This window comes from Vicia villosa, linkage group LG3 (assembly GCF_029867415.1).
Source record: "Vicia villosa cultivar HV-30 ecotype Madison, WI linkage group LG3, Vvil1.0, whole genome shotgun sequence".
Taxonomy (NCBI): Eukaryota; Viridiplantae; Streptophyta; class Magnoliopsida; order Fabales; family Fabaceae; genus Vicia; species Vicia villosa.
In genome coordinates this window covers 180,958,915-180,983,432 of record NC_081182.1, presented here as the reverse complement: position 1 = coordinate 180,983,432, position 24,518 = coordinate 180,958,915, and the positions used below count along the sequence as shown (strand labels likewise).

The 24,518-nt window shown below is 38.0% G+C and overlaps 1 protein-coding gene across 1 annotated transcript in view; it reads right to left on the bottom strand.

The window, feature by feature from the left end:
• Positions 1 to 5,755: 5,755 nt before the first annotated feature.
• Positions 5,756 to 24,518, bottom strand: part of LOC131659474 (uncharacterized) — a 30,404-nt gene continuing 11,641 nt past the window's right edge. The window contains exon 3 of the mRNA XM_058928662.1: positions 5,756 to 6,594. Coding sequence (XP_058784645.1) covers positions 5,756 to 6,594 — 839 coding nt within the window. The remainder of the gene's footprint in view (positions 6,595 to 24,518) is intronic.

Below are 24,518 nucleotides of genomic sequence, written 5' to 3'. Positions count from 1 at the left end.
CCTCCATGTTCACTTGAAGCTGAAATCGAGGGAGGTCCATAGAGCAATTCAGAAGGATTCAAGCTCCAATAAGCATTCAGTTAGCATCATTGAGTCTCAAGGAAGCTATTTCAGATCATTCATTCAAACCCAGGTGCTCTCAATCATCCTCACGACCTCCATTTTCAGAGGTAAGTTCTTGAACTTCACTTCTTTAATTTAAGCACTCTTTGAGTTAAAGCTCGATTCTATCTTGTTTAGCATCATCAGAGGATTGAAAACCCTCTATCATCATTCATTTATCTTTCAGTATAGCCATTTAATTTGATTTTTAAGTTTTAGGGTTCTTCACGATTTCTGGTAAATTAGTTAGATGTAGTTAATATCAGTCTATGTTAGTTACATATTTAGAATCGTGAGTGAATTTAGAACAAGTTTCATCTTTATATCGCTGCAAATGGTTGGGAATTGAGAGAGTTCAGAAATCCAAATCGTTGGAGCTTGAGGAAGAAGATGACAATGGTGGTGGCGCGCAAATTTCAAACCTCAGGGCAGAGTTTATTTTATATTTAATGATAGGTGTTTCATAAACGACTGAATAACTTGCCCTAGTGGCCACACATGCGCTCTTAGTCTCCTCATGCCCAAAGTCTGGGGTTCGAATCCCCCTCGCCCCAGACTTTTTATTCCTTTTATTTTTTTCATGATTTACACGCTTATCTGAAAATATAATGTGTTGGATGTGTATCACTATCACCATGCGCGCGCTGGCCCAGTGGTTTGGTTTTGGGTATGTGACCTAAAGGGCGTGAGTTCAAGCCTTGGTGGAGACATTCCTAATTTTTTATCACTTGTCACACCTATTTTCTTCACAACTTCACACAATTAATTCACCTATCAAATTAAATCATTTTCACTTCATTTTTCATACACCTATTATTTAATATATCTATTTTGTGAATAGTCAAAAAAATCATAAAAAATATTATTTATTTCATGTATTTTAATTAGGTTTAAAATAGTATGTTTTTAAGTGTCTTCTTAAATACTTTAAATATATATTGTCACTTTATTTTAACCTAATCATTTTGTAAATAATTTTATGATAAAACCCTAATTGTTTAGGTCTTAATTAGGTAAAAGATCTTTATTTTTATCTTAATTAAGTTGACTTTTGTCAATTTTCAAAACTGTTTTCAATCTCCGAACAAATCAAATGATTAAGGTTCTTAAACAACAGAACCTTATATCATTTACAAATCATTTTTCAAATTGCTCTCATAACCAGTACTGTAAAGTACTGGGCCTCTAATAGAGTGTAAGTCCTAAAAACCTTCTCTTCTTAGCTTGTTTTCAAAACTGTATTTTCAAAATCTTCTTTCTGTTTTTAAAACATTCTTCTGGTATTTGAAGGGCATTATTCCCGGTGAAACTCTTCAGATACCTATGTGACCTTTGTCCATCTTCACTTCTTCTGTTTTCAAAAAACCATTAACTGTTTATCATATATATATTCAACTGTTATCAACAAAACAACAAAAATACTGTTGAGGCTCTGTACATACTTCTTCAAAGGCCTCCACTCCATCCAGGTTAGGCTTTACAAGCTTTCAATTTACAGTCTTTATTTAAATTACTGTCAAATATAAACTGTGCATATATTAGTTTAGAACTACGTTTGAGTATAAACCCTAGGACAGTTAAACCATATATATATATTATAGGAATATGGCCTAGGATTGAGAATGTCTTCCCGGTGAAGGCTCTTTCCTAATTAGAGATCTGTAGTTCAAACCCCCAAGATGAATTATTCCCGGTGAAACATCTTGGTAAAAACCTTAGAATCCAAATAATAGGACACATCCACCCAAAGAGGAATTATTCCCGGTGAAACCTCTTACCCATTTGCTTAGAGCCAAAATAAGTTCAAAACTACATAGCTTTTTCTTGTGCTATAACAAGGACCCTCGATTAGCCTCCTCTTGGGCTTTGTACAAGGACCCGCAGGCTTCTTAAAAGCATTTCCAGCTTCCTCTTGAGCTCGTATACAAGGACCCATCAGGTTTCTTATAAACATAGGAACAGGTCTTTAGTCACCTTTTAGCCTACCCTGGTGAGTTTCTTCCAATTTAAACCAGACTTTAAACAAGCTAAGTTTGTCTCAATTTTGCATTGAGTACACCTTTTGGAATGAGAGACATGGACAGTCTCTGTCACCCTTATCTTCATCAATCTTCCTTAGCAGAGTCTAGGATCTATGTTTATTTTCTCCTCAGCATGAGTAAGCCTTCATCTTGGGCTTTAAACAAGAAGTCTCCACTAGATAATCTTTCTGCCAATCATTTTCAATAAAAATCCCTGGAAAGGGTTAGCCTCCAAAATCATTCCTTCATTTTTATAAATTCCCTGGAAAGGGTTAGCCTCCAAAGTCAATTAATAAAAATCTGTTTAAAATATCAAAACCCCTGGAAAGGGTTAGCCTCCAACATCAGTCTTTCAAAACCAAATATTCATTCTCTTAGGAGATAATTTCCCCAAAAGAGTCAAAACCCCTGGAAAGGGTCAGCCTCCAAAAACATGATAAAGTCAGTCTTTTAACAGACAAATTCACCAGCTGAGTCAAAATCCCTGGAAAGGGTTAGCTTCCAAAGAAAAACAGTCTTTCAATAAATAAAATCTCCTCAGTAGAGTCAAAACCAACAAAAATAGTTAGCCTCAACCTTGGGCTTCATACAAGGCACCAAACAATAAAACTCCCCTGTTAAGAGTCAGCCTCAACCTTGGGCATTGTACAAGGCAGATAATAGAGTCTCCCCAGTGAGTTCTTCATCATTCAGTAGCCACAACCTTGGGCTTTGTACAAGGCAGATAAACCATATTTTCATGTGTCAAAGATTCCTTACACCTAGGATCTTTTCCCATAGAGTCATCCATACTCAGTTTATTTAAGAGTCTGCCACAACCTTGGGCTTTGTACAAGGCAGAAAATAATGTTTTCCCTAGCTAGAGTCAGCCACAACCTTGGGCTTTGTACAAGGCACATAAAATAGAGTCATTCATTCAATTATCCTCAGCAATCAGCCACAACCTTGGGCTTTGTACAAGGCACACAAATAGAGTCTCCCTAAGTAGAGTCAGCCTCAATTATGGGCTTTGTACAGAACACAAAAATACCCTGTAATTAATCCCCAGTGGAGTCATCTCCCAGAGTCAATAATAATTAATTAATCAATCAAAAAGCCTCAAGCTTGGGCCTCATACAAGCCAGCTAAAGTCAAATCTTTTATACAGTAGATAGACATAGCTTATCTCTATAGAGAGATATTTTTACTACTCTACCACATTCAAACAAACAAACATTTCAATTTCAATTTTAATCAAGTCTCCCATTTAGGATTTTGAAAGGCATGAGCTGGCAGTAAAACCCAGACATGTGGTAACTTTCCCTAATTTGGATGAGCATCTTTCTTTCATTTAAGAGGCATTTGACTGGTATACTTGCACATACACAAGTAAGGTCCCCCTCTTGAATGAAATGAATTCAGTTATTCTGTCACTCCTTTAAATGTTTGTGGTAGAATAGTACAAATACCTCTCTGTAGAGATGATTTCATGTCTCTTTACTGTAAACAAAGATTTAATTCAAAGCTTCAACCTTGAGCTTCAAGCAAGGCACCAAAAACATTTAATTTCCCTAGTTAGTTCCCCGAACTACATTAAGCTCTGACTTCCACTAGGGATATGTAGGCATGAGGTTCACAAGGAATCTCAGCGAGCTAATAAAATACCAAAAATAATCAGTCTGTCTGTCTATCAGTCTGTCTTTTCTTTAATCAATTCAATTCCTTCTCCTAATACAAAGGAGAAACTTTCCCAATAATTAGCAATAAACACAATCACAATGACACAGAGAAGGTTCCTGTAGAGTACTACAGATATGTAGGGTGTTTAAACACTTCCCTATGTATAACCGACCCCCCGGACTCCAGAATTTCTAGTCTAGGTGAAATCCCCACACTTAGCAAACTCCTAGGGTTTAGTTGAGATCTTTTTTTCCCTTTCCTACTCGTAGGACAAATAAGAAAGTTCGTGTGATATCGTAGGAAGAACTGAAACAAAATTCATCCCACCACGGGCGCATTCTCCTTCCAAATTTCGCGTGAAGGGTTTAGCGTGCCGTCCTCCCAAGTGAAACGGGGAGGTAAAGAAAACGACCATCACAGTATCTCCTTCGGCTATAATAACCGTATCATCCGCAAATTGAAGTAAGTCAACCTCAACACCATTATTTAAGCTAAAAACCCGAAACTCACCAATTTCCTTATATTTCTTCATCAACGCCGTAAGAGCCTCCATCACTAAAACAAACACAAACGGAGACAAAGGATCACCTTTCCTCCAAAGAATCACCATTCCTCCCGAAGCCCCTATCGAATTGCTAGCCGTCCACTCGACATCCTTACTACCCCAAAAATCCTCCGCTAAAGACTCATCAAACATAGATAATTTTGTCTCTTGCACAAAGCACACATCAATGTTATTCGACCAGATTAGAAAATTGACTCTTTTTCGCTTTGAAAGAGCTCCACTCCCTCTAATGTTATATGATAACAAATTCATCATAAACAAGCTTTGGACTCCTTGAAACACCTCGACCCTCCTTATCCCTTTTCTCCATAACATTGATTAACCCCTCATTAATCTCATCTGCCTTATGACTAACAAGACCAAGATTGGCAATTGTTTTCCAAACCTTCAATCCCACCTCGGATTTACTGTTCATACGCCTATTACATCTAACGATATCGGAATCAGCAGTAGAAGAACAGAGGGAAGACTCACCTGAAGAAATGGGATCCGACGCACGTTCTGAAGAACCTTTTCTATCGCCACCTTCTTTGGAGTTTACCATCCTGGGAGCAATACACGCGTAATATGAAGATGATATGGAAACTTTATCTCCCAGGTTCGCTACCAGTTTTTTCTTTTTAATATCCTTCCTTGTTTTCAGCTTTGGGCCCACCGAGAGTTTATTAAGGGAACCCTTTTGACAAACGGTTTTGCATACATCATCAAATATAAGAGGCCCATTAACCTGATCCATTAAAGAGTCTGGCCCACAGGTATTTGAAAAAAAATCACCCTTTACTTTAACCGTTGGTCCCACTTGCTCTAAAGACTCCCCTACAACACTACAGGAACAATTCTCAACATCTGCATTAAATGTCACCTTATTAATAGCCTCGAAACCCTCCACATTTCCTGTTCCAGCAGGGTCAAAAATCCCCTTTTCGTTACTAGCCTGGCTTATAACCTTCTCATTTGTCTCAACTAGGCTGACACCTAAAGGATTTGACTTATTACAGAATCTCTTTCCCACCGCTCCTTCATCTTCCTCGAGATCGTCCTCCTTTACAGACCTATTCTTGTCCACTCCGTCTGCCTCCTCACCGTTAAGCAAATCCTCCTCCAAAAATGACGCTTCTGAGTCCGATTCGCCCAGAGGACTTTTTATTGCAACTGATCCGTAGCACGAGTGATAATCCTCCATTAACCTAATTTCAAAACACAAACCATCAATCGTCAAACTAATCACATCCTCTACTCTTTCCTTACTTTTGGTTTTGATGCAGACCCTAGCTTCATCCATCCTAGATTTGAGATTCGTTCTTTCATCACTCTTGATAAACACACCTATTGATTCTGTTAATAAAGAAAAGCAATTGTCGCCCCTTGCATGGCATGGTACTCCCCAAATCCTCAACCAGACTAATCTTTATGAATCTATATCTGAAGGTTCCCAAGGTTTTATAGAAGAGAACCATAGCTCCCAACACATTCTTCTCTCCTCTATGAACACTTCTACCTCACCACCTATCAGGTCCTCCAACAGACACAAATTAGGCCCCAAACTGGTTACCCTGATCGAAAAGATCCCTTCTTCCAGAAACAATTTTTTAAGATCTACCGTATTCCCGGGATCCCTCAACCTACCTGTGAAGGCCTTCAGATACCTGGATTTATCTTCTTGACTCGTAGAAAAAACCAGCTGTTTAGAAAGTTTCTTAACACTTTTCAAACCAACATCACCATGATTATTTTGCAGAATCTCTGCATAAGATGAATGACCCCTTCTTGCTTCCATGAATGATCTATTCCGAGCCACATACTTAGCTCCCACAACATCATCATTCGTCTTCGAAGCATCCTTTTTAAAAACCTTTCCCTGAGCACCGTTAACTCTCCTGAATCTTGGCAAGTTTGCAAAGATTTTCCTTCCTTCAAGAATAATATTGTCCAACTTAGTTGCCAACAGCTCCTCGTCCTTAACGTTAAAGAATCGAACAAAACCAAACCTTCTACCATGTTTATCCCTTCTCGGAGGAATAACCACCTCCTCAATCTCTCCCAACTCCTTTAACTCAAAGAACAAGTCTTGGGCTTTCCACTTATCATCGAACTCAGTAATAAAAAAGGAAGATGACCTAGAGTCTAAAGGAGATGTTCTCCTGTCATCTCTTGCAAAGTCCCATTTCTCTACTCTCCTACCACCTCCCTTAACCTTATGCCAACGGTTCTCCATAAGGACAACACCGTAAGAAAAGGAAGAAAACACTGCAAATCACTCAAAGCAAAAACAAGCTGCGCAACCACTCAAAGAAAAAAACACGCTGCAAAACACAACAAAGGAGGAAACACAAACTAGAGGAAACGCGAAAACCGTTAATACTAGATCCAAAACAAAGGCCCCTAACCCTAAGGTTAGGAGTTTAAGCCGAAGATTTCAAATCTGTACCACAGAGTCTTCCATGTTCCTTCATGTTATGTACACGAGGGTAACCCTAAAAAACTGCACAGAGAATGTTATGGATACTTGTGTAATTTCATAAACTAAAGAGTTGTTAGATTTAATGAAATTTTGGCAGAACTTTAATGTGATATCTTAACTTGACTTGAAGGAAAGTCCTATGATGCCGAATTAAGTCAACATAGAAAATAATAATCAATAGTAGGTTGGGTCTTTGAATGCGTTGGGAGTAGTTGGGTCACTTTACTCTTTCCTTGATAGTGTTTAGTTCGGTGTTGCATGATTATAGATATAGGATAAAGGAATTTGTAAATTACATGCCATTGGATGTACATGTATTCATTATGGATGGTGATGCTTAAGCTGTAATAGAATTCAACAATGACTGAAATGATTTCATGAATGCGTTTGATTTTGAAAAATCCTTTGAAACTAATAATCATGGAAAAAAGGATTGGAATTCGACTGAATATTTCAGGCCAGTTCAGATATTCATGGATGTGTTGCACATGAAGATTATTTTTACTATGGAAGGCTAATTGGGGAGTATCTTCGCAGAAAAGGAGCATGAGAACAATTTTAGATATTGCTTAAGAAGCATGTGAAAACATAAATTGCACTTTGGAAAACCTGACTAATGAGATTGATATTACAAACGAAAACCTCGACAAAATGTAATATAAGTATAATGAGAAGACGATGTCCTTAAGTAGGATGCTAGAGGAGAATGAAAAGATTCACAATGCTTTGGTTGATCATGAGATGTAGAAACTTAAAGAGAACAAGAAGAAGAAAGACATGAGGAATGAATCACTCTTGTTAGCTTCAAAGAAACACATACCGGTGCCTTCAGCTCATGTGTACGCACCTCCAACACATATGAGTAACTTGAACCTGCAAGGTGACGAACCATCATCCGACATCTTCTTCACACCGTACATCCAAAATGACGATTAGTTAAAGGAAGGAGACAAGTTTCCTTTTAAGGAGGCATGTCTTAGAACAATAAAAAAATGGCACATGGCGCACAACGTTGATTTTGAGGTAGATCGTTCAAACCTGGAACGGTATGTAATCCCTTGTAAAAATCCAGAATATGGCTTCAGACTGGTGGCTTCTTAAAGGAAGAGAAGTAATGCATGGGTCATAGGGTCGATTACGCCATAACACACATGTGTCAACCCTAACACTTCGCAGGATCATACGAAACTTAGTTGCGATCTTATCTGTCAGGAGATCTTGCCTCTCATAAGCTCTGATCCGTCTTTGAAGGTCAAAAATATTATCTCGCATATCATTACAGCCTACAACTACACTCCATCTTACAGAAAGGCGTGGGTTGCAAAAACAAAGGCAATTGAAAAAGTATACGGCAACTGGGAGGAGTCATACAAAATTCTTCCCCGCTACCTTACTGCGCTACAAAGTTACGCACCTGACACTGTTACTATTCTAGAGACACTGCCCGCGCATGCCCCGGATGGAAACCCTGTCCCAGGAAACGGAATATTCCATCGCCTTTTTTGGGCGTTCAAACCTTGCGTACGAGGGTTTGCACATTGTAAACCCATACCTCAAATTGATGGAACATGGTTATACGGCAAATACAAGGGAACCATGCTTATGACGGTTGCACAGGACGGGAACAACAACATATTCCCAGTGGCGTTCGCAATTACGTTGAAGGTGAAACTGCCGCGGCTTGGAGTTTCTTTCTAAGGAACCTCAGAGAACATGTTGCTCCTCAGCCTGACATCTGTTTAATCTCTGATAGGCACGCTTCCATTGAGAGTGCTTATAACAATCCAGCAAACGGATGGCATGACCCACCATCAAAACACGTCTATTGTATTCGCCACATCGCCCAGAACTTCATGCGGGATGTAACACCCATAATTTTAGTTTATTAATTTAATTTGGATTTAAATTAAATAATTGGAATTTTAGTATTTTAATTGGATTTAATTGGAAAATGAGGGAGTAAGAGCTATTGGGCTTATGGTGTGGTGATAGTAAAAGAGGGGTGCTAATTGGTTAGGCCTTTTACCAAGTTGTGGTTAACTTATTTTATTTTATTTTTCATAAAATAAAGAAAAAGGGAACCATTTGGGGAAAAGGAAGAACACGTGAAAAGAGCAAGAGAAGAGGAAGAGGCAAGAACGTGAAACCGGAAGGAGAGCATTCAAGAAATTCATCGAGGTAAGGGGGGACTCTTCCTTTTAGTATCTCTTATGTGGTCTTAGGTGATAGGTAGATTGATGTATGGTTTGGTTCAATTAGATATTGGGATTGTTAGGTTAGGGTGTTATAATTGGATTGAATTGATGATAATTGTGTGCACTATTTGGTTAATAATGATTTTGGATGATGTTTTATGGTGTATAATTGAATGTATGATGATTATATGCCTGTATGTGATGTCTGGAATCGTTTTTGGGTGAAAAGGATGTGGAATCGCAAGGTCTATCGCAGACTTGGGGTTTGCTGAAATCGCAGGTCCGCTGAGCGGAGGGGGGTCCACTGAGCGGAGGTCCCAACGTAGTTCGCTTCTGTTTGACGTCGCTTGAGGTCCGCTGAGCGGGGGTCTGAAGGATTTCGCTTCTGCCTTGCTCCGCTGAGCGAACCTTGCTGTGTGTGAATTTTTCCAAACTTCAAAATAACGTATCTTTTGATCCGTGAATCATTTCTTAGTGCCGTTTTGGGCGTTGTGCAAGTAATTAAATGTTTTATATGATGAATGATGAATATTGGCATTAGCCGACTTTATTTCTTTAAAAAATCGATTTAATTATTTGATGAGAATTGAACATTGTGTGCATATGAGATAGGAGTGACAATGTGTTTGATGTGATGATGAATTGGTTGTGATTATTATTATGATTGTGATGGATGCATGACTATTTGAATGATGTTGAAAACATGTACATACTTATTCGGTGATGTGGTGTTGAGATGAGTTGTTCATCGTGAATCGGTGTGCTTTAAGTATGTTATATGTGTTTCATTCATTCATATGCATTGATGTTGGATCCCGGTGATGAGTGGATCGTTGGTGGACATATTTCCCATTGTGCGGAAATTGTGTTGGTGGGCCGTATCTCGATGAGGTGTAGATCGGTTAGGTGGATTGATTCCACGGTTTATTGGTACCACATGCATAGTGTCAGTTGTGTCATATGCATTTTGTCGTAACATGATGTAGCAACCTGCCTAAAAATTTAGCTTTAGAGTCGCCACCTATTCTACCAAGGCGAATAGGAAACCTTACGTAGTATAGAGATCGGGGTAAGATACTATATTCAGGTCGAGGGAAGGTGTTAGGCACCCTCAAACCTTTCCTAAAGGCTAACATTTCAAAGATGAAGGTTTGTGGCAAAATATAAAGAAAAGTGACAAACAGAATAGGGTTAATAATTTTAGTTATTGACATGATTAGGGTTTGAAGGAAGGGGAAAATTGAGATTTTAGGGAAGGGGACTCGCCTTGTTGCCAAGTGCCTACGTATCTCCTTATGGAGAATCAGAGTCAACGTAGTTCGGGGACAGGGTTGTACGCCATAGAGTTTGATTTGAATGGTTTGAAGGCTTTTTGAATGGCCTATCGTAGTTTGAATTTGATTTGAAAGGCATTTTGAATTGCCTAGGATAAAGATCCGTAGTGTCGTGGTTTAGTGTGTTTTAGTTGTTTGGGCGTACAACCCTGATTTGATATGGCACTATTAACCGCAACGATCAATAGATTCGATCGCCATAGTTAACAGATTAGTAAAGGATTGCTGGCAATTCTAATCGATTGATTCGATTATCACTTTAAGCAAATTGATGTATTTTAATTATTAATTTATTAATTTATCGTTACCCCTCATAACCGATAGTTTCGATTACAAATAATAACGAATTGATAAGGGGAAATATGCTAATCATCATAACCAATAAGATGGTTAAAACCATTTAGCAAAATAAATTTATTTGAATTTTATTTTATAGGATTTGATTAATTAAATTAATCGATTATTAACCATCGCGACCAATAGATTTAGTCGGAACGAATAATAAATTAAATCCTAATATCTTTGATACTCTGGGCAAATGGGATGGAGCAAACCCTAATATCTTAATGTATTTATAAGGGTTTTTTATTATAATTAAAATTAATTAGACTAATTTAAAACGAGTAGTCGAATAGTCGGGAAATAGTCCTAATATTAATTATCCTAATTATATAAATAAATTAAATCAAATACAATTATTTATTATTTAAATCTAAATAGTTAAATAACAAAATAAATAATTATATTAAATAAAACCTGGGTGTTGATCCTGTACGATATGCTTGCCTTGCGTACGTTAGATTAGGATTGTAGAAGATCCTGTGGTGCATGAATGAGGACATATGGTGGCTGTTGTGAGGTACGCTACGCTGGATCATGTAGAAAGATCTTGTAAAAATTAAATTAGTACAGCAGGGATTCGATCCCAGCACCTTTATGTTACCAACAAGCCTCCTAACCGTCCCTGCTGCGTGCCTTGCTTATGAGTTAGTTCACTTGAAAACAACAAATATCAAAAACGAAACATAAGAAATTCAAACCAACAGTCAATGTGGGGCCCAGTGTATGGGGATATGATCCAATCACGTGTGGGAAGTGTGCGTGGGCTCCAGCATCATGTGTGAACTGGCCAATCATGTTGCACGAGGGAGAAAGAGAATGTTGACTATCGATTTAGCAAGAGACATGCGCAGTCAACAAGGGCCTGGCACTGTTCATTGTCTTCCTCCCGCGTACCTGCGGATTCTGCCGCGAACATACCTACGGAATTACCTGCGGATTTTCGCAGGTTCTTCCCTTTAAATTTCGTGACCTCCAAGCGGCCATGAACGATGCTGTCTGAACCTATATAGCACCCAGATCCTCCAATCAAAGTCCCCTGATCATGAACACACCTTTATTTTTGCCTAAAAAACCTTTGGAAATATGAATACGAAGAAGAACTTTCATCATGCCCTAATAATGGTGGAACTCGTTCCAAGCGTGATAGTTACGTCCAACCTCTTCAAACCTTCTTAGAATCAATCCAGGAACTCAAAGGAATGGTTAGATCGAATTAAAACGCAACAATATATCAAAAACGAAAGTTAAACATGAGTGAGATAGTATGAACATGAGGCTCACGTATTGGGCAGCATGGGACACGATCAATACGTCATTATTACTCTATGTTACCTGTAGGAGGGATTAGAATGGTTGTTCGGACATGGAGGAGGCTGGAACGGCCAAAAAGAATCCCTCACCTTTCTTAGAAATTTTGAGAAGCTTGGAACCCTAATCCTTGTCCCAATTTTCGTCCCCCCTCTTGGCTGCTATGTTTTAGTATATATATGAGGGTCTTTTAGGGTTGCAAGTATGAAGAAAAATCCCATAAAATATTACACTTTGATGATTACATATTTGATTGAATTTTGCACCTAAACTTTCTATTTTTGTTCTCTTCTATTTCCAATCCTCTTGCACGAAATTTTGATCAATATTATGATGATTGGATGATTGAAACTTAATTGGAAAATCAATCCATGATTTTAAAACCATTTTATTCCATCTTTATATAATTTATAAATGTTAAAATGAATAAAAATTCAATTAAACAAAAATAAATGTAATAAAAATAAAATAAAAGGTTCAAGAGTCCTTTTATGGGCCTTGGTCATATTTGAAATCAAAAGTCTAGGCCCATTAGTCTGAAAACCATGTTTTGAACAATTAGGGTTTTCATGCACATCTTGAAAATCGCCCAACTTTAACCATGCGCATCTCTCTCAATTTTAATCATATGAATGCGTTCTTGATCATTTTAGAAAGGCCAAAGTGTCCTCTAAATGACCTTTTTTGTTTCATCTTGATTGAAGCTTCCACGCTCCAGTTATGAGCTTTGACTCAAAGGGTCTTTTACGTTGACTTTTCGGAGGACCTGTAATGTTCTTGTCCATATCTCCCAAATGGTGCATTTCTTGACTTCGGGCCCAACATCAAAGTTGTAGAGGATGAAATTTCCTTGAGAATAGGCTTTGGTTGGGGAATTTTTGATGCTCCATGTGAAAGTTATGGCCAGTCAAAGTTGAGTTGACTTTCTCCTTAAAAAACCCTAATTTGAACCTTTGCACTTGTTCATTTCCGAGTTTCTGTTGATGGATCATGATCAACTTTTGATCAAATGATGGATATAATCTCACGTACTTGATATTGACCAAAAATCTTGAAGTTTGACTGTATTTTGACTATAGTTGACTTTTAGGTCAACACAACCGATTATTAGTCGTCTGAGCCATTGAGTGACCAATCCTTGGAATAGAAGCTTGACTTTTGACAAGGAGGTGCATTGATACGTGTGAGACACTTAGAGATCCATTTGGGGCCTCAGAGGTTCAAAATCCTTTGATGCAATGCAAACCTTAATTTTGAATAGGAGAGAGTGACTTGAGCCATTGAAGATAAGCAGAGGAGGGCAAATTTTGGGGTATGACAGCTGCCCCTATTCAATCTTCTTAAACCTGGAGAGTCAGATAGGCACGTCTGCCTATCGTGATCTAAAGGTAGAAGATGATTGGACACTGAAATGCCCTAAAATTTGCATTTATCGAGGAGAACTTCCGTGGGAGATGGGCTTACAGATGCCACCCAGGGTAAATATCACTCCTTCTTCTCTTTTTTCTCTTTTTTTTTTGCGAAGCAGATGCTCCTTTTTTTTTTTGAGGAGCTACGCATTTTGATCGTAGCGTGGCCTGAAAAGGCAGTTTTGACTTTATGCAATGCTTATGATGCATGCGATGCATGATGCAGTGAGCTTCTCAAAATAAATGAGAGCGGTGTATGTATATGTGTCGCACCCCAATTTTTGACCTAGCATTTTTTACTATTTTTTACAATCCGTTACAATCCGTTTGTATCATTTTTGTTGCTTGTGTCCGTGTTAATAGTTAACCTTTTGTAAGGTCCATAGGTCCAGTCGCTTCGCTAATCTCGTCGTGTGTGGCTTGTGATCGATTTTTTACACCTTGTATATTTGTTTTCTGAGCATCATGTGTTAATTAGATTAATAGTTAATTTTTATTATTATCGGAATTAACATTTCCTTTAATAATTAAATTTATTAATAACTTAATTAACATTATGAACAATAATTTGCTTTTTTTTTATCTTCTAATTAATTTTACATGTTTCTAAATAGAATTTGCATTTTTTTTATTATTATTTATTTACGTTTGTATTCATGTAGACCATTTAATTCTTAATTAATTTATTTCTCATAAAAAATGAAAAAAAAGGAAATTCAGCAGAATGTTTTTTTATGAGTTCATCTTACAGTCTTTTTACAACAGAAAAATACAAAAAAATAAAAAATAATGGTCCTTCTTCATGTTCCTATCCCACGCCTCTGCATACTCTCTGCTCCCAGCCTACAAAACAGTCCAAAACCACAACAAACAAAGCTGCTCCAAGCCTCCAATTTGTCCAAAGCTTTCACCAAACTGGTTAAACAAAACCTGCATAGAAAAAGTAACAATTCAGATTACCAGAATTGTTCAAATTTCACCAAACTTTCCCCCCAAAACCATCTCAATTCTTCTATAAAAAACAACTCAGTAACACCATAAAAAGGGGAAGAAAAGCCTCAAACCTCTGCTTCACTACCACCAACAATCACTCTAAAAAATCCCTGCAAAAACCCATCAGATCCCTAACATTACCAAAACCTTCAACCCTTCATACACTTACTTTCACTCACCTCACAATATCAAACCGCAACCTCTCAAAATCACCACCACTCAATTATTTCCTGCAGATAACTCTATTCAGAACAACAACGTCAACACTCACTAACGGAGTCACTCAACCCTCATGCTCTAGTACGCTGAAACCTCACCATATTCACACTCACAAAGACTCAGAAACAATATAACACACTCAGAATAACAAACAGAAAATCATCACAGCACCAACATTTAAACAAAACTCAAAAGCAGAGTAGAAGAGGAGAAACGAAGGTTGAGAAAGAGCACAAGAATATCGTACCTGAAGGAACTCGGAGCTGATTCGCAGAATTCGTGAAAGCCTTTCCCGGTTATAGCTTCATTCTCTTTTTCTTCAGTTTTCTGCATTTAAATATTACTCGTCGTTCCTTGTTTATCTATCCTCTTGTAACCATGTAAATCTCAGATTATAGTTGATTTGGGGCTTTAGGGTTTTTGTGGGGATGTGGGTATTGTTGCTGATTTGCTCTATTTCGATGTTGCTGTTTGAACTTGAATACATTGAGAAATCGTGAGGGACGAGCAAACCGCGAGACAGAGAGATTGAACTCGACGGAAACTAAGAGATCGATAGAATAGCGAGATTGAGAGGAGAGCCGAGAGCTTGGGAGAGAAGAGAGAGTTGAATCGAGGAAGCGAGAGAGGGCTGAGATTTTTCTTTTCCTGAAAAAGCATGTTAGAAACGAAGAGAGGCGTTTTTGCCTCTAGGGTTTTCTAACCCTATTGTCCAAAAACGTGGTGAGGGTTATGGAACTAGATCGACCCGGTCCAAGCCCAATGATCTACATTTTTTTGTTTTATCTGGTATCTGGGCCTTAATCTTTATTCCTTTTCAAGCCCCAACATTCCCTTTATATTACACCTCCCTTTCACCTTTTTTTAACCCATTATTCCTATTTTAAATTTTGTTTAATTAATTGTTTTTATCTTCTAATATATATATATATATATTATAAAATGTAAAAAATATGTTTTTATATTAAAATTTTAATTTCTCATGTATTATTAAAATACCAAAAACATTAGATTAATCTTTCAATCCAAAAATTAATAAATCTTGGTCCAACGCCAAGTCATCAAATAATTTCTCGATCCAACGTCGAGTTTCTTCTTTTAAAACTTTCTTTAAATCATATCGAAAGATCGAGTGACAAGAAGTGTACACCTCTTGAATACCTCGATTCTTTTGGATTAACACTTTTTTTAAACCTTTCTTTAATTAAATCGAAAGATCTTGTGACAAGGGGTGAACACCTCTTGAATACCCTGATCTTTTGAAGCTAAAACACATTAATAAAATCAAAGTGATCAAGTGACAAGAAGTGCACACCTCTTGAATACCTTCGATCCTTTGAATCAAACAATAAAAAACTTTCTTAAATAAATCGAGAAATCAAGTGACAAGAAGTGCACACCTCTTGAATACCTTGATTTTCTTGAACCAAAACTCTTTAATTAATCAAAGTGATCCTGTGACAAGAAGTGCACACCTCTTGAATACCTTGATCCTTTGAATCAAAATACATCAATCAAACCAAGAGATTGAGTGACAAGGGGTGCACACCTCTTGAATACCTTGATCTTTTGAATCTAAAACACTTAATCAAACCAAAAGATCCTGTGACAAGGGGTGAACACCTCTTGAATACCTTGATCTTTTGAATTAAAATACATTAATCAAACCGAAAGATCTTGTGACAAGAAGTGCACACCTCTTGAATACCTTGATCTTTTGAAACAAATTAATTAACAAGGACAACAAGCGACAATGGGGCTCGCTCCTGTTCAATACCTTGGGTAAAGACGCGCTAGGTGAACACCTATGCTCAATCCTTTGCTAAATGTCCCTTTAAAACACAATCTCAATTTCAATCAAACTTGTTTGCCTCATGGCTTTTAAAATTCTTTTCATAAACGAGATACTTAATCAATTTTCAATACGAACATACTTCCACATGTGAAGATCGAATATCTTCCACTCGAATGCGATGATGGCCAAAATCATGTCTTATCTTGATTTAGTCATCCATTCTTGTAGTGATGTCATATCCATGTGCGCGTAGTATTTCCATTTGAAAGCGATCGAGTACCTCTCGCTAAAATCAATCAACAAAAACTTTCGTGGTTCTTCGCCCGAACTACGATTGCTCTGACTTTCCCATTGCACGAGGGAATACGTAGGCACAAGATACAAACGTCTTGGCGAGCATAATAATAAAAAAAATCATTTCTTTTTCTTCATAATAATAAAAAAATCTTTTCTTTTTTCTTCACAATAATAAAAACCTTAAAAAACATTTCTTTCATCTTTTCTCTATTAATAAGCTAAAGAACACAAACATTACGCTAACACTCAAACACTAAACTAACTAAATGGGTCCCATCGAGTACGATGGAGGTGAGGGGTGCTAATACCTTCCCCTTGCTTAACCGACTCCCGAACCCTAATTTGGTTGCAATGACCATCTTATCCATTCCTTTTTATTCTGTGGGTTTTATCGATATTTTCCCTTTCCTTCTTGGAATAAATAAAGTTCGGTGGCGACTCTGTTGTACTCCGAGCGCGCGATTGCGCTCGAGTCACATTTTACCGCTACAATATGCAATATGTATGAATGAAGTATGTAAGTTGAAATGATGCATGATTGTTAGTTTATGTAAATCGAAGTGTGTTAGTAATTCTGAAAAGAAAGAAGACACCTTTGATTGTTATTGAAGTTTTGGAGAATATCACTGCCGAGGGACTAACGCGATAAACCCAGTTGAGGAATCGTTTGAAAAATCTTGTATGCCTGGAAAAGCTCCTAGAAAGGATGGAATACGTCTTGAAGAAGACTTCCTGGAAAGGTTCCTGAAAAGGAATAGCGAGGACCTTCTGTTGGTTGTGTAATTGGCTTGCTATGGTCAGCAAGCTTCCGCAGTTTGTGAACCCCCACTTACTATAGTTCTAGTAAGTTTCCGTAGTTTGTGAACCCCCACTTACTATAGTTCTAGTAAGTTTCCGCAGTTTGTGGACCCCAATAGGATTGCTTGCTATAGTTCTAGCAAGTTCACCTGCACCAACAGGGTTATCTGCGAGCGTTATCGCAGAATTTACCTGTACCACCATGGTTATCTGCGAGTGTTATCGCAGAATTTACCTGTACCATTTTAGGCTAATTTGCTATGCTCATAGCAACTTCGCCTGCACCAAAGGAATTACTTGCCATGGTTCTGACAAGTGTACCTGCATAAGAGTGATCGCCTGCTATAGTTCTAGCGAACTTACCTGCATGAAAAAGATTCACCTGTTTTGGAGACTCACGACTATAGGGTCGGAGAAAATACACCTTTCACAACACGAGGGTTGGAGACTAGGCTTTTGTAGTGTGATTTGGATTTTGATGTAATAGTCAGACGGGAACTGACTACCAGACGGGAACTGGATTTAATGATTTTCCAGGACGAGAACTGGACTTTGAACTGGTTTGGATTGCCAATAAAAATTGGGCTTTTGTGATATGTATATGCTAATGCTAATGCGTATGCATGTATGCTAATGCTGATGCAATCCCATGGTTTTATCTCCTCAAACCCATTGAACTTGTTTATTCCATGCTTGCACTTATACCCTGACTATGCTTATGCTGGCTTTGGTTGACGTAATGAGTGGAACAAAGTAATGTCTTATGTAAGATTACCTGAAAAGGTCTTTTTGGAATGGAAGTGAATGTTTGTCTTAAAGAAGACTATCTGAAATGATTTATCGAAATGGTAGCAATTTGTCTTAGAGAAAACCACCTGTAAAGGCTCTTAGAGTAGATAGAAATTTGTCTTAAAGAAGATCGCCTGAAAAAGTTCCCAGCAGAGTCGCCAGCTGTAGCAACCTGCCTAAAAATTTAGCTTTAGAGTCGCCACCTATTCTACCAAGGCGAATAGGAAACCTTACGTAGTATAGAGATCGGGGTAAGATACTATATTCAGGTCGAGGGGGTAACGAGGGATTAACATCCTTATATCTCCACTGTTTGGGAATGGAAACAATGCCTGTACATCCTCGGCTTGGTCTTACCTTGAAAGCATACGTTTAGCTGGACTTAGTCATTTGTATTCGTCATTCTCCCTCAAGTTTGTTAATAACCCTAAAAATAGGAGTGTGTGACTGGAAAGTCATAGTAGTGAGTGAATGAAATGAATGAATTGATTCCAAAACCTGCATGGTCATCCCATTAGAATTGCTAATCCGAAGGTACAGCTTTTATCCTGAGCGACACTTAGCGATTGTAGAGTTGAAATTGTGAGCACGGTAAACACCTATTGATCCTAGGGATAATCTCCTTTGTAGATCCACTGATCTTGTTTTACTCCTTAGCTCTTTAGAATTGTAGAAGTAAAAGGGTAACCTCGAATTCTTCTTTGGACATGTCAAACCTGTAGAGAATAAACCGTCAGCGGTGGGTTTTCGCCGTATCGGAACTTCATGAGCTTCCTTTGACTGAACCTCTTTTGCTTTTCCCAAGGATAGTATCACCTATAACCCTTTTTCCTTTGGTATGGGGTTGACATATGTCGCATTCCCTCCATCGGAGTCATGCACCTTTGCTCAGGGTATTGCCCCAATTGGACTGACCCTTACCCCAGGTTATCGTAGAGCGTCCTTGAAAGTTTGATATGTTCTAAGATGAACCCCTTTATGACTAGATACATCTTGAGTGTATCTATGAGGGAACTCTTTGTTGAACTAATCATTACTCGATGACAACCTTTATTGTATTCATAATCATGTTATGACAAGGCATGGACATGCGGCTGGCATGGCGAGAGGCATCTTTTTCTTTAGCAAGACTAAGATCTTTTATTCTCCTTGCTCCATAGTCTACGATCCTTTGATTTTTTTTTGAGTTTCGGGAAACCGGCTAGCACGGTTGGTATGGATGCGGGCGAAGATAGAAATGCAAATGAGAATGTATGAATGCATGAAAATGCCAATGCACGCGTAAGCGAGAGACTCCTTGTATTGTAACTCCGTGTATGCAGACGTGTAACATATGATCCTAGGGATGGCCTTAGAGGCGACATTAGACCCTCTTGGAATCTTTGCAGGATAAATGTTATGACACGCTAAAGGAAATCCCTTGGATTCGAGAGTATGCAGAAGATAGCGGCTAGTGACCGTTCAAGATAGTCACTAAATCTCATGGCCATCGAGAGGCCAATCAACGTGTACCAATGAATTTGTCCCTCGTGGGAAGGTTCTCTATGCGGAACATAACCTATCTAAGGACGATATGGACGAAGAGAAATCCCTACAGGCTAGGGATGTGATGTGTAAATGGAGATCCCAAACTCTACAAGTTAGAGGGTGCGCGGGAATAAGCATGGAGTGACCGTTCAGGACAGTCACTAGATTTCATAGCCATCGAGAGGCCAATCGAACGCATGCTAGTGAAGTTGTCCTTCGGGGAAGGACGCGTCATTGTGGAAACACGTGGATGTAACAGAAAATCCCTGTATGCTAGGGAGTACGTAGTAGCAAGCACGGGGTGACCGTTCACGACAATCACCGAATCGCATGGCCATCGAGAGGCCAATTGACGTGCGTTAATGGAAATGTCCTTCGTGGGAAGGACGCGTAGTTGTAAGAATACAAGGATATAAAAATAAAATCCCCACAGGCTAGGGGATGCATAGATGGTGATGTCTTCCGTGGGAAAGACACGGTCTTTTAGAAATTAGAGTCCCTACAGGCTAGGGACCACGTAGGGATACCTGCAAAATCCAAACGCATAGATATCCAAAGCAAATAAGTTGCAAACATATAATAAGCACATGAGCACGAAAGTCCTAGGTTCATAGGTTCGACGTAGGGGGCTCTAGGGAGCCAACCTTTTTATGGGAGTGTTCTAGAAGGTCTCATGGGGTCGTTCGTAGCCTCCGAGACTTTTTGTCTCTTCGGATTTTAGAACAACTCATTTTATCCATGAGGTTCGAATTTTTGGGGTAGGTTCCCGGAGAGATCAGCTAAGTATCCAGTCCAGCCCTCCACAAAGTCAAGCTTCGTTTCGGACCTTTCCAAATACCTAACCCACTCCGAGTGGAGTTATCAGTGAGACTCGTAAGGCGATTCATGTCCCCTTTTGGTCTCAAAGTTAACTCCCACACTTAAGGTTTAACAACAATTTTATATAACCCAACAGATATAGTAGGAAAAAATATATTCATTTAAATAAATATTTAATTAAATTGCGGTGATGAAATTGCGAAGGAAAATAAATAAATAAATAAATAAAATTTAAATATTTAAGAACTAACCTTGGAATCCGCCCGCTTGCAGTTTTGAGAATGCATTAAAGCAGCGATTATTTAAATAAATATATTTATTTAACTAACATAAATAGTTGGAAAGAATAAATGAATAAATAAAAATTTAAATATTTACAAAAATAAATAAACCCTAAATATGGCTAATTAGCCAAACCCTGACAATTTCGCCAAAAACCTAAACCGTTTGCCACAAACCTAAACCTAAACCCTCTCAAACCTTAGGAGCATAGTAATTCACTATTAAGTGTCCCCAGCAGAGTCGCCAGCTGTAGCAACCTGCCTAAAAATTTAGCTTTAGAGTCGCCACCTATTCTACCAAGGCGAATAGGAAACCTTACGTAGTATAGAGATCGGGGTAAGATACTATATTCAGGTCGAGGGAAGGTGTTAGGCACCCCCAACCCTTTCCTAAAGGCTAACATTTCAAAGATGAAGGTTTGTGGCAAAATATAAAGAAAAGTGACAAACAGAATAGGGTTAATAATTTTAGTTATTGACATGATTAGGGTTTGAAGGAAGGGGAAAATTGAGATTTTAGGGAAGGGGACTCGCCTTGTTGCCAAGTGCCTACGTATCTCCTTATGGAGAATCAGAGTCAACGTAGTTCGGGGACAGGGTTGTACGCCATAGAGTTTGATTTGAATGGTTTGAAGGCTTTTTGAATGGCCTATCGTAGTTTGAATTTGATTTGAAAGGCATTTTGAATTGCCTAGGATAAAGATCCGTAGTGTCGTGGTTTAGTGTGTTTTAGTTGTTTGGGCGTACAACCCTGATTTGATATGGCACTATCAACCGCAACGATCAATAGATTCGATCGCCATAGTTAACAGATTAGTAAAGGATTGCTGGCAATTCTAATCGATTGATTCGATTATCACTTTAAGCAAATTGATGTATTTTAATTATTAATTTATTAATTTATCGTTACCCCTCATAACCGATAGTTTCGATTACAAATAATAACGAATTGATAAGGGGAAATATGCTAATCATCATAACCAATAAGATGGTTAAAACCATTTAGCAAAATAAATTTATTTGAATTTTAATTTATAAGATTTGATTAATTAAATTAATCGATTATTAACCATCGCGACCAATAGATTTAGTCGGAACGAATAATAAATTAAATCCTAATATCTTTGATACTCTGGGCAAATGGGATGGAGCAAACCCTAATATCTTAATGTATTTATAAGGGTTTTTTATTATAATTAAAATTAATTAGACTAATTTAAAACGAGTAGTCGAATAGTCGGGAAATAGTCCTAATATTAATTATCCTAATTATATAAATAAATTAAATCAAATACAATTATTTATTATTTAAATCTAAATAGTTAAATAACAAAATAAATAATTATATTAAATAAAACCTGGGTGTTGATCCTGTACGATATGCTTGCCTTGCGTACGTTAGATTAGGATTGTAGAAGATCCTGTGGTGCATGAATGAGGACATATGGTGGCTGTTGTGAGGTACGCTACGCTGGATCATGTAGAAAGATCTTGTAAAAATTAAATTAGTACAGCAGGGATTCGATCCCAGCACCTTTATGTTACCAACAAGCCTCCTAACCGTCCCTGCTGCGTGCCTTGCTTATGAGTTAGTTCACTTGAAAACAACAAATATCAAAAACGAAACATAAGAAATTCAAACCAACAGTCAATGTGGGGCCCAGTGTATGGGGATATGATCCAATCACGTGTGGGAAGAGTGTGAGGGCTCCAGCATCATGTGTGATTTGGCCAATCATGTTGCACGAGGGAGAAAGAGAATGTTGACTATCGATTTAGCAAGAGACACGCGCAGTCAACAAGGGCCTGGCACTGTTCATTGTCTTCCTCCCGCGTACCTGCGGATTCTGCCGCGAACATACCTACGGAATTACCTGCGGATTTTCGCAGGTTCTTCCCTTTAAATTTCGTGACCTCCAAGCGGCCATGAACGATGCTGTCTGAACCTATATAGCACCCAGATCCTCCAATCAAAGTCCCCTGATCATGAACACACCTTTATTTTTGCCTAAAAAACCTCTGGAAATATGAATACGAAGAAGAACTTTCATCATGCCCTAATAATGGTGGAACTCGTTCCAAGCGTGATAGTTACGTCCAACCTCTTCAAACCTTCTTAGAATCAATCCAGGAACTCAAAGGAATGGTTAGATCGAATTAAAACGCAACAATATATCAAAAACGAAAGTTAAACATGAGTGAGATAGTATGAACATGAGGCTCACGTATTGGGCAGCATGGGACACGGTCAATACGTCATTATTACTCTATGTTACCTGTAGGAGGGATTAGAATGGTTGTTCGGACATGGAGGAGGCTGGAACGGCCAAAAAGAATCCCTCACCTTTCTTAGAAATTTTGAGAAGCTTGGAACCCTAATCCTTGTCCCAATTTTCGTCCCCCCTCTTGGCTGCTATGTTTTAGTATATATATGAGGGTCTTTTAGGGTTGCAAGTATGAAGAAAAATCCCATAAAATATTACACTTTGATGATTACATATTTGATTGAATTTTGCACCTAAACTTTCTATTTTTGTTCTCTTCTATTTCCAATCCTCTTGCACGAAATTTTGATCAATATTATGATGATTGGATGATTGAAACTTAATTGGAAAATCAATCCATGATTTTAAAACCATTTTATTCCATCTTTATATAATTTATAAATGTTAAAATGAATAAAAATTCAATTAAACAAAAATAAATGTAATAAAAATAAAATAAAAGGTTCAAGAGTCCTTTTATGGGCCTTGGTCATATTTGAAATCAAAAGTCTAGGCCCATTAGTCTGAAAACCATGTTTTGAACAATTAGGGTTTTCATGCACATCTTGAAAATCGCCCAACTTTAACCATGCGCATCTCTCTCAATTTTAATCATATGAATGCGTTCTTGATCATTTTAGAAAGGCCAAAGTGTCCTCTAAATGACCTTTTTTGTTTCATCTTGATTGAAGCTTCCACGCTCCAGTTATGAGCTTTGACTCAAAGGGTCTTTTACGTTGACTTTTCGGAGGACCTGTAATGTTCTTGTCCATATCTCCCAAATGGTGCATTTCTTGACTTCGGGCCCAACATCAAAGTTGTAGAGGATGAAATTTCCTTGAGAATAGGCTTTGGTTGGGGAATTTTTGATGCTCCATGTGAAAGTTATGGCCAGTCAAAGTTGAGTTGACTTTCTCCTTAAAAAACCCTAATTTGAACCTTTGCACTTGTTCATTTCCGAGTTTCTGTTGATGGATCATGATCAACTTTTGATCAAATGATGGATATAATCTCACGTACTTGATATTGACCAAAAATCTTGAAGTTTGACTGCATTTTGACTATAGTTGACTTTTAGGTCAACACAGCCGATTATTAGTCGTCTGAGCCATTGAGTGACCAATCCTTGGAATAGAAGCTTGACTTTTGACAAGGAGGTGCATTGATACGTGTGAGACACTTAGAGATCCATTTGGTGCCTCAGAGGTTCAAAATCCTTTGATGCAATGCAAACCCTAATTTTGAATAGGAGAGAGTGACTTGAGCCATTGAAGATAAGCAGAGGAGGGCAAATTTTGGGGTATGACACATGATTGTATGGATTTTTGTAGTATGTGTTG